The sequence below is a fragment of the Cheilinus undulatus genome, linkage group 9 (assembly GCF_018320785.1).
Source record: "Cheilinus undulatus linkage group 9, ASM1832078v1, whole genome shotgun sequence".
Taxonomy (NCBI): domain Eukaryota; kingdom Metazoa; phylum Chordata; class Actinopteri; order Labriformes; family Labridae; genus Cheilinus; species Cheilinus undulatus.
This window is the reverse complement of record NC_054873.1, coordinates 12,177,974-12,196,365: the sequence shown is the minus strand read 5'-3', so window position 1 is coordinate 12,196,365 and position 18,392 is coordinate 12,177,974. Positions and strand designations below refer to the sequence as shown.

Here is an 18,392-nt window from a genome sequence, read left to right as displayed (position 1 = left end):
CCACTAAAAGGGTATCCTAGAGGACAATTTATCAACGTTTGTCTTGCTAAAGGGCTTCCTAGAGGACACTTGAGCAGGTTTGTCCACTGGAGGAGCATCCTAGAGGACACTTGACCAAGATTCTCCACTAGAAGTGCTTCCTAAAGGACACTTAACCAAGTTTGTCCACTAGAAGGGCATCCGAGGGGACACTTAACCAAATTTGTCCACTAGAGGGGTATCCTAGAGGACAGTTTACCACATTTTGCCAACTGCAAGCGCATCCTACAGGGCACTTTATCAACGTTTGTCTTCTGGAAGTGCATCCTAGAGAACATTTGACCAGATTTTGTCTGGCTAAAGGGCTTCCTAGAGGACACTTGAGCAGGTTTGTCCACTACAAGGGCATCCTAGAGGGCACTTTACCAAAATTCTCCAGTAGAAGTACTTCTTAGAGGACACTTGACCACCTTTTTACCACAACAAATGCATCACAGTGGACCATTAACCACATTTTGTCTACTGCAGTGGCATCCTAGAAGACACTTTGCCAAATTTGTTCATCAGTGGGGCATCCTGGAGGACACTTTCCCTCATGTTTTTCCACTAGAATGGCTTCTTAAAGGGCACTTGATCCTTTTTGTAGACTGAAGGGGCACCTTAGAGGGCATTTGGCCATGTTTAAAGCTGTATTGGACATCTAAATTTTTACAGCACCTTTTTGAGCATAAGGGCACCAGATTGAAGTTTGAAAGCTTTTAATGTTGCAAATGTTGGAAAACATAATTGCAAGTGCCTGTATATGCATCTATGCTCATATGAGCCTGATATCATCTGTCAAATATATCAGTGAAGCTCAAATTTACAGCTAGTTTCAGTCTCCTCAAGGGCCAAGGGTTTTTTTACTACCTTTTTGCACCCAATGACTGTAAGTTATTTGTTTTTCTGTTATGCCTCCTCAAATGTTCTTTTGCCTTCTTATAATTCAGTGATTTAAAGCTTCATCAGGGACTTGGACGTCTGGTCAATGTCTTTCTTTCCTTTATTCATTCCAAGTTTCCTCTAATTTTGTTTGCTCTTTTTGTCATTCTTACTCGTTTCCCGCTCAGGCAGGCATCATGAGTAATTATCTGCTGCATGAATAGAGGTTGGGACAATAGCCTCCACTGTGCATACTAACACAACAATGTCTTCTGTGTTTACTCTTTCCCTTCTCTCCCCACCCAAACCTCCGCCATCAGCTTATCTTCTACCATGCTGACCTGTAAGACCCCTCCTCACGCTGTTCCAGCCAAACAACCTGTGAAGCTGACGGTGGATTCGGTTGAGCGCCACGCTCCTGTGCTGTTCACCTACAACCAAGACCCCATCATCAACAGCATCCAGCCCTCGCGTTCCTTCGTCAGGTGACAAATGGCGTTGATATCACTTTTATGTCATCATCAACCCTCTTCAAACTTGAGCTCTTGTACCTTCCCTCACCTTAAAGCAGAAGGGAGAGAAATCTTGATGGAGACTCAGTTTGAATGAGCCTAGACAGATTAATGCTTTAGTTTTACAGCAGAAGGAAATGAGTAGGAGGTGAAGAGTGGCTAAACTGCTAACGCTAACAGCAGGTCCTTCCCAGTGGGGATCTACTGTGTCTGGGTCTGGTGCTGACGCTAACATCCGTTTCTCATCCCCCCCACCCTCTCCTTACTGCAGTGGAGGCTGCACGGTGTCAGCTCATGGCTTCTTCCTACAATCCGGCCTCCAGCCCCAGATGGTTCTCACCACCGGTCAGGATGCTGAGGTGTTTCATGTGGTGAGTACGAGAATGGTTTTATATCTTTAAATGAAGAAAGAGGTCATAAAGTTTGCATTATGTGTCAAGTTTAATTATTGGTACAGCAAAAACAAGACATGCCCACTCTGTTGATCATCCGTGAGAAATTTAAGGCTCCTGGCAATTAAAAACAAAGTTAATTCCACTGTCGCAGGAATAGCTTTAGGTGCTTTCCACTCCACTTAAAACATTTGCAGGTTTTATTCCTGGCACCCAAAACATCCACAATCCTGAGGAAAACATGCCACCTGTACCAGAATCAGCTAAAGGGATTGTAGTTTATTGTAATATTGGAGCTGTAGAGATGTGCTAGAGCTAGAAATTTGATTGAAGTCAGATTGAATGCGGTTATTGTTTGGATTAAAATACTAATTGATTTGAGCATAGGTGTCATCAGGCTGTTTCCCCTTCATACTTCTGCACAATTCTACAAAACTCATTCAGTCTTGTTGATTCCTTTATGAATGCAATCATTGTTTCTATCTCCGGGGTCATACAGATACATTGGAAACTAGGGTGTCAAATTTTTACGCCAAATCAGATTTGGTAGATCTGTACAAAGTCTTAACTATTTGTTCCTTTTGACAGGTTCTTTATTCAGTCAATACGTGATTGATGATCTGCCTCTAAGACACATTTTTGCACAAGCTCTGATCAGGCAGTCGTAGGGCTTGGGCCCTGAACGTTGACTGTGTAGTCTGTGATAACACGTTACAAAGCAATCCGATAGATCACTCAGATTACTTTTTGTTGTAGAATAGCACTTCAGGTAATCCATAAGCAGCTACTTTTCTATTAAAAGAAATGTCACTGAAAAAAATCCTTTCTCTTTTATGGCCCTATTAAAGGACAGAAAAAAGAAGATCCTCAAATACCCTGCACTGTTGCCACCTCTTCTCCTTTTATTAGCAATCTTTTTTGTTAATCATCATCTTGACTTTCTTAGAATGGGGGTATTAACTGTTTAGAAAGAATGATCAGAATTGCTGCACCAAAAGAGTTTGTTTCCAGTCAGACTGACATGGACAGACCTTCCAGACCAAGCATGTTTTTTGGCTGTAAGACAGAGAGCATTTCTGTCGGGAGACGCAGAGAGAGAGAAGAAGATGCAGCAAGAGAAGGTAGTTTTAAGGTTGAATGGTTCTTAAAAAAATAGCACAGATTGATACTTCAATGTTTGCATTATGTGTAAAGCATAACATCTTTTGCCACAAAAATAGTGTAAGACTGGTGTATGTATTGCACCTAATGGGATATAAACTTGCAGTAAAAATATTGCAATTCAATCAGAATTTAGAATAATTGCCCAGCCCTAGCCCTCTCAGCTCTTAAATCAGCCCGGCCCACCAGGAAGTCTCCCAGGCTCCACATTTGCCACTCCAGGCCTGGTTGTAATGCAGTAATGTTATAAGTTACCTTTAAAAATAATGTTAAACACTGGTGGTTAATGACAATCACGGTAAAATCTGCTGGGCTTAACAACCTCCCAGCAGAATGGTGTCTCTGCTCTCTATGGTTTGTTCCACCATGTCAGTGATGTTGCCCAATGAGAGCACAGAGCACTCTGCTCGCACAAAAGTTAAAAGCACAAACAAACCAAATGGCAAAGAGAAATAAGGAAGAAAGATGACTCTGTTGCTTTGAGATGAAGGAAAAGTTTGTCAATCACTGTTAACAACATCCCTGCCTTTGTGATGTTTCATGGAGGGGCAACTACAAAGGCAAATAAAGGAGAATTTGGTGAGAAATAGACATACGGTACTTTAGCAACCTTCTGAGTAACTGCCCAGAATTAGAATCAACCCAATCCGTCACATTTGGACTGACAAACCAATACAGTCTAGAATTATTGATACTGTATGTTTGTTAATAGTTTTGTCAGCACCAGGCCCGTCAACAGAACTAGCTGGGCCCCTGAAAAACCCAGAGGATGGGCCCTCCCCAGTAGTGATGATGATATGATATCAACGCATGTGTGTTGGATATGGAGCACTGGTGCTAGCATCCTGGCTAACAGTTCCCTCATTTCAGAGCAGAAAAGTGCATCAGGCTATTAATAGGTTATGATGTTCGTATTATTAATTCATGCAACTTTTGAACCTCTTTCATCACTGTTTACGCCATTATGCCTCATTTGTTTCCACATTAAACCAATTTTTGACACTTTTTAACCACTTTTCACCACTTTGAATACATTTTTGTTACTTTTAACCAAGCTTTGCTACTTTTTAACAAGTTTTCACCATTTTTCTGTCCATTTTGCCCTTTTTTTCCCTTTCTGAACAAATATTTGTTGCTTTATCCCTTTTTTGCCCCCTTTAACCTATTTTTGACAATCTCTATCCACTTTTCATGATTTCTTTTGCCTATTTGCCACTTTTTTCCTTTGTCAACAAATATTTGCTGTTCATTTCCTTTTTTGCTTCTTTAAAATTTTTTCCACTTTGAACCAATTTTTGACACTCTTAAACCACTTTTCACCACTTTCAATATATTTTTGCTAATTTCACCCAAATTTTGAAAATTCTTAACCACTTTCATCATTTTTCTGCCCATTTTGACACTTTCCTTTTTAAATGACTGATTTTGCCACTTGAAGCTACTTTTGCCACCTTTAACAAATTTCAACCAATTTTTGCCTTTCTTTTGCAATTATCTAATTATTTTTGACCCTTAAAGCTGTCTCTATTTCTTCTACTTTATTCTCCGGTATCCCAGACATTTTTGCACATCATGGCTAGAAGTCTAACATTACTTTCCAATTGTTTGGATTAGCATGCCCATCCAAATTGTTAACATCACCAAAAAAACAAAATGGGTTTACATTTTGAAAAACTTTAGAATTGACCATGATTTTTCTGACCCCCTTGGGCCCCCTATTTGGCAGGAGCCCAGAAAGCTCACTCCTTTATCCCCCCTTATGGGCGGCCTTGGTTACCTCATGCAGTCTAGTCCATCCCCTCTTCCTTTCAACATCATCACGTCAGCCATCATTAAAGTTTGGTACCACCATGAAGCCATGTTTATAGCTCCATGACTGCCTAATACAACACAGTGATCATTGTGACAGACAGAGTGTGTAGACGTTTTATTTACTGTCAACAAGAGCTGGGCAACATGACATGAAATTACAACCCTGTATTTTTTATTTGCTGATATCACGTCATAGTGTTAAATAGTTAAAGAGGATTGCATGTATGGACACGTGTTTACCAACTTCTACCTCTCTTCTCTAAATCAAACAAGTTTATGATGTGTTTGGGGCCAGACAGGTATGGTTTTATGAGTCACTGTGTGCTCAGTTTTGTTGTAGCTTGTGGCTGAATGTGTGGTTTGAACTTTTATTCCTCGCTAGTGAAGCTGTGTTAAGCTGCCACTGAAAACACCATGTTAACTGCCATGGCTTTTTCAAAATAAAAGTATTTTATTAACGTAACAAGTGGGAACTTGAACTGCATCAGTGTGGCCTTGTCTGCACCAAACCCACTATATGTTATTAAGGCTGTAATGATGCAAATATCCATGTCACCACACAACGTCATGCCAACGTCATGGCTAGCAGCCCCCAGGCCACCTGCTTAAGACCATCTGAGGGATGCAGATTTTTGAATTAAGCCTAACCCTAATCACTAGATCTGTGCATTCTAGAAATGATTAGACATCCTCAGATATTTTTTTCTTCCTCATGAACGCTGAATACTGACATTTTGAGACACAAGATTATGGTTTAAAGCTCATGGTTGTGGGTCCCTGGTCTAGCTATCCCCACATGTCCAGCTTTCTAAAAGCCACCATATCTTATAAAGTCCAAAGAAATAGTTGACTCTGGGTCAGCTCAGCTGACGAGTTTATCAGTGACTCTTTAGAGAGGGATCTATATTGAAAATACAACCCTGAATGTGCCGAATGAACTTGAGATGATGTTGTTCCCTTGCTTCTTGCATCCCCTGTCCATTGGGTAACAAGACCCCCAGATTTTCATTCAGAACAGCAGGCAAAATAGACTTTTTGTTTGTTTCTTACAAAGACCAGATTGTCATATACATGGTTTTGCCATTATACATCCCAACGCCCACATCTTGATGTAAAAAAGACAATGGAAAAGAGCTCAAGTGTCAGACAAACAGGAGAAGAAAGGAAATGAAAAATCCAGTGTCTGATCTTTAGGATCCAGCTGTCACCTCTGACTCAAACACAGTAGCAGAGCGAGGTCTTTAGGATGCTTCGCTTCCCCAACCCTCTGTCAGACGTTATTCTACTCAGCGCAGGAAAATGATACGCACACAGGCATGCTTGAGGCTCGTCATCGCTGCAGTAGACCGTCTGGCCTTTACTGCTCAGTTCTGCAAAAGGGTGTTTAAATTATACGACCCTGACACTGACACGCTTTCTCCATGCTGTCTGCGGGCCGTTCAAACGCCTGAAAAAATGTGTGTATCTTGATTGAAATGGCTTTTAAAGGTGTTGATAATGTTTGCAATATCACCCAGACCATATGTCATAGGTCAGGAGTCCCCAGACTTAGTCATGCCAAGGACCCCAATTTAAATCTACATAGAGTGCTCATGATATCCTTGCTCAAATCTGCAGTAAGAGCGACACTGGACTACATGAAATACATGGAAATAATCAATCCAACCTCCATGCATAATGCAAACCTTCTTAGAAGTTACTTCGTCTTTTAAAGACAGACCTGACAAACCTCACTTTTTACTTTTACAAATCTGCATCATGATTTAACTTTGGCAAACTGCAAGTAAGTCCCAGGAGATTTAAACCTACTGCTGCACTGAGATACATGAGATAAGCAGATGCTCCTCTGGTATTCCTTGATTCAAGATATGATGGTGTTTACATTGCAGGTGTGTACGCCTCACTGAAAAGGAAATCTTGACTGGAAATAATTGATGCTAACTATAGGTCACGTTGGAGGCAAATATATTTACGGTACTTTGCAGAAATTGACTGGACCAAAAGTTAAGGTGTAGATGTGGTGAGTAAGCTGTCTGAGGATACCACTGGGTGGGAGGATGGACACAACCCCAGTCACACTCTAGATGTCTTTGTATATCACCAGGAGCATGGTAAAAACTAAAAAATTACAGTCTTTACCTTTGGGATGAAGTAAAGGATGGATGTGGCGATTAAGCATGGCCCCGGGCAGTGGTTACCAACCTTTTTTTTCCATGAAGCCCCCCCCCCAAATTAAATCTATGATAAACAGTCTCCTCAAGACCCATGCAAACTAAAAAGTGATAAACCGCTGTCAAAAATAACAGGAAAAATTGTAGTTATTTCATGGACAAAACCCTTTGAAAGGTCTGTTTATATTAACAAAGATGTTTTTATACCTATTTTTTGTAAAGTCATGTGCTAGTCTTACTTATTATATACCAGTATAGGACAGCGATCATTAACTGGCTTACTGGGGGTCACGTCAGGCCCCTACAGCTTCCCATCAAGCCCCCAGAGGATTATTACCTACAGAAAACTTGAGAAGGAAAAAATACGGCATGACATTTCTTAACCTTTTTATTCTTAAAGTCTAAATATAACCTTCAAACATATCAAACAAGAAGCACAGAAGTAAAGTATTTCTGTAATTTGGCAGTGTAAATGCATACTTACCATTCTTATCTTTATGAAACCTGTTTTTTTACATCAATTTTCCACACAAGACTCTTAAAGAGTGCAATTTCCCTTTCCGAGAATCTACACAGTTTCCTGCATGTGTTTTTGGTTGATAACGACATAGGATATTAGCATCAAACTCCAGAAATATGTGGCAAAAATATCTCAGTCAACTCCATGTGGCTGGCTGCAGTAGGTGATAGGGACTGATCTGACTGTTAAAGGTTAAAGTTCCATTATTTTTGGATGAAACAACATTGTTTTTACAAGAATATGTGAAGTAGAGCAAAATATTGATTTTATTTTTGTTTATTTCAATATCCAGCCCTACAGCATCTGCCAAGAAAAAGCTGGCTCTAGCTTGCAAATGGAGTTGATGAGCACTGCCGTGGACCCCAGGTTGGAAACCAATGGCCTAGGGTACTGTCCGTCCAGGCCAGTCCAATCTGTGGCACTGCTGGGTTTTTATAGACTCCCCAGTTGCTTTGATAGCAGCCTTCAGCTTGTCAATACATAGATATATTTCCTAATCTAAGCTAATCTTGTGGATATTCTTCAAACTTTCAAAAAAATATGCACTCCCCTTAGGATGAACAGTCTAGATTAGAATAAATGAGTCAAGGTCCCTGGACCCCATGCTCATTATTTGCTCATCAATGCAATAGCTCAAGAATGCTTTGAGGGATTTTCTTTTTTTTCTTTTTTTCTTTTTTTTTTATGATTTATTATTATTGCACTAAAATCGACCCATGGAGAAGGAAAAAATTTGGAGTTCGAGGGTCAAAGATCAAGTAACTTATCCTCATTTTCATCCCTTGTTTGTGAAGGCAGTATCTCAAGAACATCTTGAGAGATTTCTTGCAAACTTTGCACAAATATCCACTCTGACTTGAGGATGAGTTGATTAAACTTTGAAGATCAGAGACAGAAGATCAGTTATTTGTGCATAGTGTTGATTCCTTGCTTATTTTATTCAAACTTTGCAAAAATGTCCAATATTATTCAAGGATAAACTGTGTACATTAAGGAGGAGGAGAACTTCAAAGTAAAAAAAACAATACACTGTAAGGCAATTGTATACTTCACAACTGCCAGCAGTATGCCGTTAAAATGTATTTATGCATTGCCATTTTTTTCTAACGGTATAATATAACATATTTTATCAGTCCTCTACAAAATCCAACTACAAAGTGCTGTGCAAAATAATAACCAACAGTAAAAGCAGCAAAATGAAACAGTCAAGTCACAGAATCATAAGCTAAGGCAAGAATTAAGTTGAAAGACATGAAATTCTGGCTCAGCTGGCTCTATCCATGAGAAAAGAAGGTAAAATAATGAGACAGAACTTTGTTTTAGGTCATTTTTGGTCTGCCTCTGTTTTTCAGCTCATCTCACAACAGAACATTCAGCTTCATGGGAAGTCTAGACATCCACTTTAACACAGACTCAATATTCAGGGAAGAAAACAATCTATCTTCTGCTTGTGTTGTGCAAAAATACTTAAGTGTTCATGTTGCTGCCAGAAGAGTCTGCATTGTAAGGTATTAATACGTGACCATAGACACTATCCACCATGAATTCCCTCTATGTGAACCTACTGACCTGCTGATCCTCTCTTATAGTGCACATGGAGAACAGTCTCCCAGCTAGGGTTTCATTGCAGTTGCTGCTAAAATGAAACCACATCCTCGAAAAGAAAGGAAAGAGATGGAGCAGGTTTTTTATTACTGGACTGCATGAAAATCCCCATAAAAAGTCGGTTTATTTCCCAGAAAGCGTGCATAAACATATTTTTCCTTGTATCTTTAAAGGTGATGAGAAGCGGTTGTTAAAAGTTCATGCTCTCTTAGATAGAGGTGATTTATTTTCTGATGAGTCATAACAAACAGGCCCTTTTTTCACAGCAAAGGTGTGTTTTCCTCTGTGGGTGATGTTTGCTTATGGGAGGCGGTTTGAGGACAAGCAGTGCTTTGTAGTGATGTTATCCGTCATCTTGAGGCACACGCTGCTGCAGGTCCAGTCAGGAGATGATAATGCGCTCAGTAAACACACACTCACACTGAAACTGAACACGTACTCTCCTGGAATACGACTCCTATCTCAAATATTCCCTCTAAAATCTCTATCCCTTTATCTCTTATCTGTCTTTAGTCTCTCTCTCATGCAGTTCCCTTTTTTTACACACTTAGAGACTCACACTTTCTCTGCAGTGTCTCATCTTTCACTATCCCTTTCCCTGGTCATTGACCTGTGTTCAGGTCAGTTGGTGATTGGTCTCCAGGGGCTCTGGCTTTGTTACACACAAACAGCGTGAAAAGACACATCTTTGAAATCAGGCTCATGGTTCATGAGGCAGAGATTGCAGGTGGAATCATGTTTTCTCCCTGTACGTATATTAAACCTCTGCAGACTCATATCTAGTGCTGCCCACTCATTGCCAGTTACTATCAGAACATTTTAAGTCGACTTAAAGCTAAACAGTAAACTTTATTTGATTTAAATTAAACATTCAAAGTATGTCTGAGCTGATGAGATGTTTAGAAATTGGTGGTACCAGAAACAATATGCTACACCTGGATTCAGTGAGTAAAAACTTTGAACAAATCAAGAAGTTTGATGGCATTTTGAAGTATGTACCTTATAAAAATTTAAAAGGTCAAAAAGCATGCACACATGAGAATTTTAGACTTTAACAAGGACCAAACCACCTTAAAATTGAAAAGGTCACTTCTAGTTTACAACTGCAAAAATAACTAAATATTAAAGGTGAAGCACGGTTCCATAATGTAAACATGACAGCTAACCTCTAGTGGTCCCTTTTTATTCATTCCTTTTTTTTTATTCTTAGACCCATCTCAGACCAAAGACTTGCAAGAAAAGTCTAAACTCTGCATCATTCTGAAAGCCTGCAATTTCACACTGCTGCAACTTCTGAGATGATGGCCACTCTCCATACCAACTTATAATCACTCTAGTGATTTATTTCTTAAATAACTGTGAAATAAATCTGTCTCTACAAGAATGGCAGTACTGCACTTTACCTTTTTTTGAGTGTTTCTATCATCATGATAATACATAACATAAGGCTGCTTTCTTGCATCAGGGTGATTTATCGCTTCGTCCCCTTTGTCATCACCATCATAGCATGGCTGTGCAATTTTACGCAAGTGTGTCTTGCTAGCTCAGTCTTATTAAAACTAAAATATCTGCTGAAACATGTATTACACAGACACATTTGTTTTCCTTCATGCACAGTGGGAGAGGAAAAGAGTGTTTATTAGAAAAGAGAGTACTAATTATTTTCAAATTTTACAGCATAATTCCGTATTAAGTAGTACGATGCTTTGGATAAATATTTGTTTACATTTATTGCCTTTCAAAATCAGATTTACATTTCACATTTACCCACCTACAACGTTCTGAAACCTGCTTTAGCAACTTGACTAACTGCCTGAGCTGCAATGGCTCAGTTCCACAGATGCAACGAGTTCATAATCTTAGCAGATAGACTGTTTCATATATCAATTTCATGGATATATTTCATATAAGGGCTGGACATTTAATTTAAATTTAGATTAAATTGCTATATGGCATGTTGGGATTTTCAATTTGCAGAGGATGCAATATTTCTTTAACTTAAAATATGTGTCAAAATATCAGTTTTTGCAGCAGAGGTGTTATGCTCTACACATCAAGCAATCATGTAAGTTAATTATTTTAGAATAATTATCTTAGGACAGTTTCCAAATATCCTACTTTTTTCATTTTTGTTTTTATTTATTTATTTTATTTTATTGTTTGCACAAGAAAAAAGAATTACAACCGGTATACATAGCTTTCACAAGGAAAGGACATACATGGATTTGTGCAAGTGAGGTAAGGAAACGCAAGAAGTGCTCATAATTAAGCCTCACTATGGTAGGTGTTAGTCATTACCAACCAGTAGTGAAAAAAGACGATGTAAAAACAAAACAATGGAAAACAGAGACAAGTAAGATACTGTAGAAGGGAAGTAGTGCAGTGTCCAAGCCATTATTTTCTTTATGATATTTTGAAGTGAATATTTCACATTTCAAACAATACACACATCCTTGTACCCTTAAATACATATAACCATTATTTCTACTATAATTTGTTTAACCCAGCTTTAACCATCTTGTAATGAATCTGGATACTTGCATACATACATATAGACATAAACAGATAAATACATATCAGAGGTGGAAGAGGGAGTACCAGACTATTGCACACAAATATAAAGTACAACTACCTGAGTGGAAGAAAGGGTGCTGGTTCATAAATCCACTCCAGCAAAAGCAAATCAACTCATTTAGAAATCACTCAAAAAGCTGTCACTCTCTTAATCAAAGAGAATGTCATAAAAATGATCCCTCCCTTCAAACAACAATTTATGTTGAATTTGCAATACGAGTCCAAACTAGATGTTTTTCCAAACTTTTTCAGCCCTAGTTTAATCTATCTAAAATTGTGTTGATTATGATATAGAAGGATTTATTGCTTTAAAAATATCCACATAATAAATCTCAATGTCTTGGGAAAAAATTGCAATTTGATAATTTTCCCAAATCGTTCAGCCCCATTTCACATCCATCTGGGTAAACTTCCATACAAAGTGTCAAGGAAGAGCAGGACTTGTCAAAAATCCTCTGGAAGTGACTTGACAAATGTTCTGTCTGTTGCATTCATTACGGTCCAATCAGAGAGACAAGAGAAAATGAGATAGTAGGCATGTGCAGTAAGATTGGCAGGCAAGTGCTGCCATAGTTAGTGAATGGTGGAGCTTGTTGGTGGATAAAACCCATGCAGAGGCCGATTTGAGAGAAGTGCAAAACCGTCTTCTCCACCAAAGACACTTTCAGTGTGGCTCTTTACCTGTTTCAATAAAGAAATGCTGTCCAGATCTGATAAAACTGCCACTATAGCTACATCAAAGCTAATCACTCCACCAGCTGCCATTCTGGCTTACAGTACAACCAAACCCTGCCATATTTTCTGCATTTAGGAAAAGCCTTCAGTGCAGTTGTTTGCTTTTGTGTTCATTAAGAAAGACTGTACAGTTCTGATAAAGCTGCAGCTATACTTGAGCTACATCCGAGCTAATTCTCCTCAAATGACGCTGTCTGGCCAGTCCATCTGCTTTGCAAATGGACTGTCCCTTTTCCAGGCAATGGAGTGAACTGGGCTTTAGACTGAATAAGTGAAAAATCAGCCCCTTCCACTGGCCAACCTGGCTTGAGAGAGGGGTAGCGCTGAACAAATAGCACTGACTGTGCCATTGCGCATGGAGCAGGATGGAAAAAGAAACAAAAACTTGATTTAATCATCTGTTCTAAAGTTTTCCTGTGATAAACAACACTGCAGGCTGGAGTCCGTTAACAGACTGATGCTGTCTCAACAATTCCCAGTGTTCACACACATGGATCTGCTGGTCAGCTGACTAGATCATCACTGCTCTGTTAAATAAAAACTGTTAACTCATCAGAGCCTCATCTGGCTCAGCTGAGAGCTATAGTAGGTCCTGTGTCTGTAGTGTTACTCTATGGTTATGTACAGGTTAGAATACTTGGGACTCACTGACTTGGGATGCTTGCTAACAGGCCTATACTGTGTTAACCTTGGCCTGTGCCAGCCAGTCACAAAATGCTCTTTCTGATACAATTATAACATGATTTATCATATGGTTCTATTGTATATGGGTTTTAAAAATGCTTTCTATCATAAATTGCTTGTGAAACTTAGTTTACTTGCCGTAAGGTTACCTGTAATCTTAGAATAGGGTGTTAAAGTTGTCTGAATGTGTTACCTGATGCCGCAGCATGCTGAATTTACACAAAAGTAGTCAAGGTTTTACACACGCTCAAGTCCTAACACATGCTGAGACTCCCAAAAACCATGTAAACTTAGAGGTTTTACTTTGAAAAGCTTTTTCTAAAACCATCATCCTGTACAAAGATCTGAAGGATGACTGACAGTGGGATAACTTGTTGAACTGAACCTTTTGCCCTGTTAGTTTATTTTTCATTTTAAACTGGAATAACAGAACAGAGAGGAATTGGGAAGAGAAAGGACTTCCTAGAGAGTGGGAGACGGAGAGCATGAAGTGAGCGGTCTGTATTAAATAAGGCTAATGATTTAGGAAGGGATCATGCCCTGTAGGGCCCCAGCTGTCGCCTGTTAAATTCCTTCCAGTAAACGGGATGAGTTAAAGCTAAGCCTGGGAAGGGACAGTATAAGTGTCTTATTGTCTTAACCCCTCAAAATAGAGGCACAGATCTTTCACAAACGGACTTCCCAGAGGTTTCCATCACCAGCGGAACGGCTCTTGGGGTAATGTGAGCCAGCCTGTGATGCCTCCAGAGCTGCGTTCATAAACCGAAACGTCAGCCATGCATTGAGTTAAGGAAGCCACAGCAGCAGAGGGATGTTCAGTTTAGTTAAGTTGGTGAAATGTGTTCTCAATGATCAATGAGATCTTCACACTAAAGCAGATTAGTAAGAGGAAGAAAACGGGACTTTCATAAAGCCCACAGCAGAGGTACAAGGGTCTCAGCTGGAGCTGAAGCATGGAGAAGAAAAAAAAAACACCCTGTGTTGACTTGATATCTGCCTCTCAGATCTCAGAGTAAAGCCTGGTCTCAGCCAATCTCAGCTTTCCCACAAGATGAAAGAGATTTTTTTTTTTTACGATCTGAAGCTGGCATGGTCACAAAGCCAAAAAGGGGCTACTCATACACTAAAAAGAACTACAAAAAAAGTGATCTGTACGTCTTCACAAGTCACTCTTAAAACAGAGGAGCTACGGTCTTTCTTCTCATGGCTGCAGCATCACAGATCGTTTGGTCTAAATTGATGTGTCAGCATGGCCAGACACCTGTTGCCTACATTCACAAATGATATCGCTTCATGTAGGACTCCTCTTCCTCTCTTATCCTTGTTAGAAAAATCTCCCCAGCTGACACCTGTATGCCTCATGATGCCCCTTTTCTTTCTGACTCCCCCTCCAGCTGCTGTATCTAAAAGGGATGGAAGTGGATGAAGGTGAATGAGTAACATTTTCCTTCTGTCAGCAGTCCAGGTGCTTCAAAGAGTGTGCAGTGCTGTTAATAACGTGTCAGTTAAACAGCAGCCAATCACACGAGAGGCAGTGATGTCCTGAATATCAGCACTATTGTGATTTGGCCTTACAAATTACGAATGTAGTTTTGCCTAGTCCTAGCATAGCATTAAATTATAAATATGGATATTATTAATGCAAAACTGTCTCTACTTTGAATGAGAACCTACACAGTCAAAAAGTGTAATGTAAAATAAGTTACGGCGTTAATATTCACCCCCTTGAAAGTGACAATTAGCGAACTGGAGATGACCTGAGTGTAGTGAATGTGTCTCAAGTGATTGTAGTATAAAGACACCTGTGTCTGGAAGGTCCATTCACTGGTTAATCCGTATTCCTGGCTACCATTACACCATGAAGACAAAAGAACAATCCAAGCAACTCAGAGAAAAAAGGTAAATGAAAAGTGTAAGTCAGGGGATGGATACAAAAAACATTTCCAAGGCACTGAACATACCTGAGAGATCAGTTAAATCCATCACAAAGAAATGAAAAGAATATGGCACATGTGTGAATCTCCACTGGAGTTTGCCAAAGAGCATGTTTGAGTCTCCATGGTCAATTGGAAAAAAGTTTTTTGGTCTGATGAGACCACAATGGTGCTTTTTAGCCATCAGGTAAGACAATACGTTTGGCAGGCACCAAACACTGCACAGCACTACAAACACACCATCCCCACTGTCAGGCACAGTGGTGGCAGTATCATGCTGCAGGGATGCTTCTCGGCGGCCAGCCCTGGAAGGCTTGTAAAGGTAGAGGGAAAAAAGAATGTGGCATAATAGCAGAGTCTGCAAGAGAACTACAGCTTGAGAGAAGATTTATTTTCCAGCATGACAATGACCTGAAGCATACAGCGAAAGTTACACAGAAACACAACAAAGACTATGTTATGGAGTTAAATTGCAGTGTCCAGATGTGCAAGCCTGATTTAGACCTATCCACAAAGGTTCAGTGCTGTGATTGCAGACAAAGGTGCATCTACTAAGCACTGACTTGAAGGGGGTGAATATTTTTGCAGTGACTTATTTTACATTAAATCTTTTTATTTAACTGACATTATCAATGCATAACTATCTCCACTTTGTAAATCAAGCTATCAAGCTCTGTTGAGTCCCCTGATGCCTTGTTATGTACATTTTTTCTATTGTTTTCCTGACCTGCTCAATGTGAGCAGCAGAGAGGAAAAAAGGAACAGGGCAACACTGGAAAAAGTCGCTTCATCACCCTGCATCGCTCACATGCAGTCAGAATATAGAGTGTCATATGAAATAGAGATTGTTGGCACTGCTAGCTGAAAACACGTTGGCTGTGGATGCTTGTCCTTTATGCAAAAGAAGACACTGTAAAATCTAAAAACAGACAGTGCATAAAGATGAATTACAAAACTGTCCATGCACAAACAAAAATATCTGATGCAAAAAAAATGAAAAGTATAGAAAAGACCTGAAAGATAGATAGCATAGAAACAGATGTTAAATCCAAAGAAAATAATAACACAGCACAGCATGGTAGGAACAAGCAGAAAAACCTCAGTGGCATAAATCACTCTAGATGAGACAAGCACTTTTGTACGTGGGAGCTCCGTTATGACTTGGCTTTTTCGCAGGCCGTTACACTAATGATACTTCGGGGACGGCGGAGGTTTCAGGGATCGCTGGTTCTCTCATCACCCCACAGTAAACCTCTCAGCCCGCTCACTGTCAGACTCCACGACTGATTGTATTTACAGCTGTTTCTTAACTACAGGCCCTTCACCTCCTCTGCCCAAATAAGAGGAGACATCCAATGAACAATGAAACTGACTGAGATTTCCACTAATTCATAGGATATTTTTCCTTTAGTCACACTCCTGGGAGAAGTGCTGAAGGGGGTTTGCCCTGCAGCTCCTTTCTCCTGCTCCTTATTGGTGTGTGGGTGGACAGAGGTTAATTGGATTGCTTTGGTTTGGTGACCCAGAGTTACCCTCGCACCCTGGGACTCATTCTATAGTCGTGCTTGTGTGTGTTTTAAATGTGCTTTAATGGTTTTACTGTTTGTTGATGTCCGAAACTCAGAGTATGTGTTTGTGTGTCTCCATCTGGACTGTGACAGCTCACTGGGGAGTCAGACAGGGAAGTGTTGGAGGAAGTTTCAGCAACACTTTGACTGAGCTGCTACTGCTGCTGCAGAAATGACTCTCAAGGGAAGCAGATAGCATTCAACATGCTGAAAGTCACACTATAAACCTGCTTTTTTAGAGCATAACAAAGGTAAAGGGCATGATTCTTAATGGTCCACATTTCTTATTGTCTTTAAATCTACCTTGGTCTGTTTATCGTACCCAAGTACAAGGTCTGGATTGAGGTTTGGGCTTTGACTGGGTTATTCCAGAACACTTATCTTGTTATCTTTAAACCAGGGGTTCTCAACTTATTCAGCCTGCATCCCAAAAATGAAGATGCCAGAGACCAGGGATCCCTGCTGTTCCTGAAGGTGGTTGAACAGCCAGGAACATTCAAGAATAGTCGTGTGCAGACAAGGCTGTCCATAAGGAGGGATAAAGGGGGAGGTTTCTGGGACCCAGCCAAACTGGGGGCCCATGGAGGTCAGCAAAGCCATGGTCCATTGTGACATTAAGCTGTGAAAACCATATTTTACTTCTGACCTGATTATTAACCACTCTTATCAAAGAAACATATATCTTTAATTATTCATTTAACCTTTTTCAGATGAAAAAAAACTTGTAAAAAGCATAATTTAAAAATGGCTAAAATTGATTGATAATGGCTAAAGATGGTGAAAAGGTGGTGAAAATTGATCTTTAAAAAGCATAAATGGGTTAAAATTGGCAAAAATGAGATAAAAATGGCAAAAAATAACCAACAATGGGTTAAAGTGGCAAAAACGGGCCAAAAAGTGGTAAAAGGGGATTAAAAACTGGGGGAAATGGCCAAAAGTGCCAAAAAAAAAAAAGTGGAAATTAGGTGGGATGGGATGAAAAATTGATATAAATAGGCAAAAATGGGTTAACTGTGGATAAAATGGGCAAAAGGATGGAAAAAGTGGTTGATAGAGGCAGTAATGGGTCAACAGAGATTACAATAGGCAGAAAGTGGCAAGAATTGGTTTAGAAGTGGCAAAACCAGGCAGAAAGAAGTAATGGGAAAAAAATGGGTTTTAAGTGGCAAAATGTGCTAAAATTGGCAAAATTGATGTGAAGAAGTGATGAAAAAAAGTTAACATTTGGTAAAATTGGTGTAAAGTGGCAACAGTGATATTGTCACAATATTCTTAGTTTTTTTAAGGCAACTGGTGACCCCCTCTCAGTGTATTGCGACCCCCAAGGGGGTCCCAATCCCAAGGTTGAGAACCACTGTGTTACACCATTTCTATGTAGCTTTGGCTATATGCTACAGGTCATTGTCCTGCTGGATTTTCCTGTCTTTTGCCACATCATTTCCCCCTTTTGAAAACTTTTGACCGGGGAACAAGCTTGTAACTCCGTCAGAGTAGTCATAGGTGTCTTGGTGGCCTCTCTCACTAGTCTCCTTCTTGCACTGTCCCTCAGTTTGTAAGGATGGCCTCGTCTAGGCAGATTTACACATGTGCCTTTATCCTCCCATTTCCTGATGATGGATTTAACTGAACTTCAATAAATTTACAACACAAGCACATAAAATGAGCACTATTGCATCAACCAGCCAGCCACCAAATGGCTTGAGATATTGCAGCACCAATAGGATAGAGTTATAGAAGAAAACATACCCATCAATATGTGAAGGACCGTGTGAGTCAGTCATGCATCACTGTTGAGTCGATTAAACAACCACAAACTGCTACGTC

At 39.8% G+C, this 18,392-nt stretch overlaps 1 protein-coding gene across 1 annotated transcript in view; it reads left to right on the top strand.

Annotated features, from left to right (window-relative positions):
- met (MET proto-oncogene, receptor tyrosine kinase) overlaps positions 1-18,392 on the top strand; it is a 117,897-nt gene that overhangs the window by 64,455 nt on the left and 35,050 nt on the right. Inside the window, exons 9-10 of the mRNA XM_041796027.1 lie at positions 1,221-1,385; positions 1,684-1,783. Of these exons, the coding sequence (XP_041651961.1) occupies positions 1,221-1,385; positions 1,684-1,783 (265 nt within the window). The remainder of the gene's footprint in view (positions 1-1,220; positions 1,386-1,683; positions 1,784-18,392) is intronic.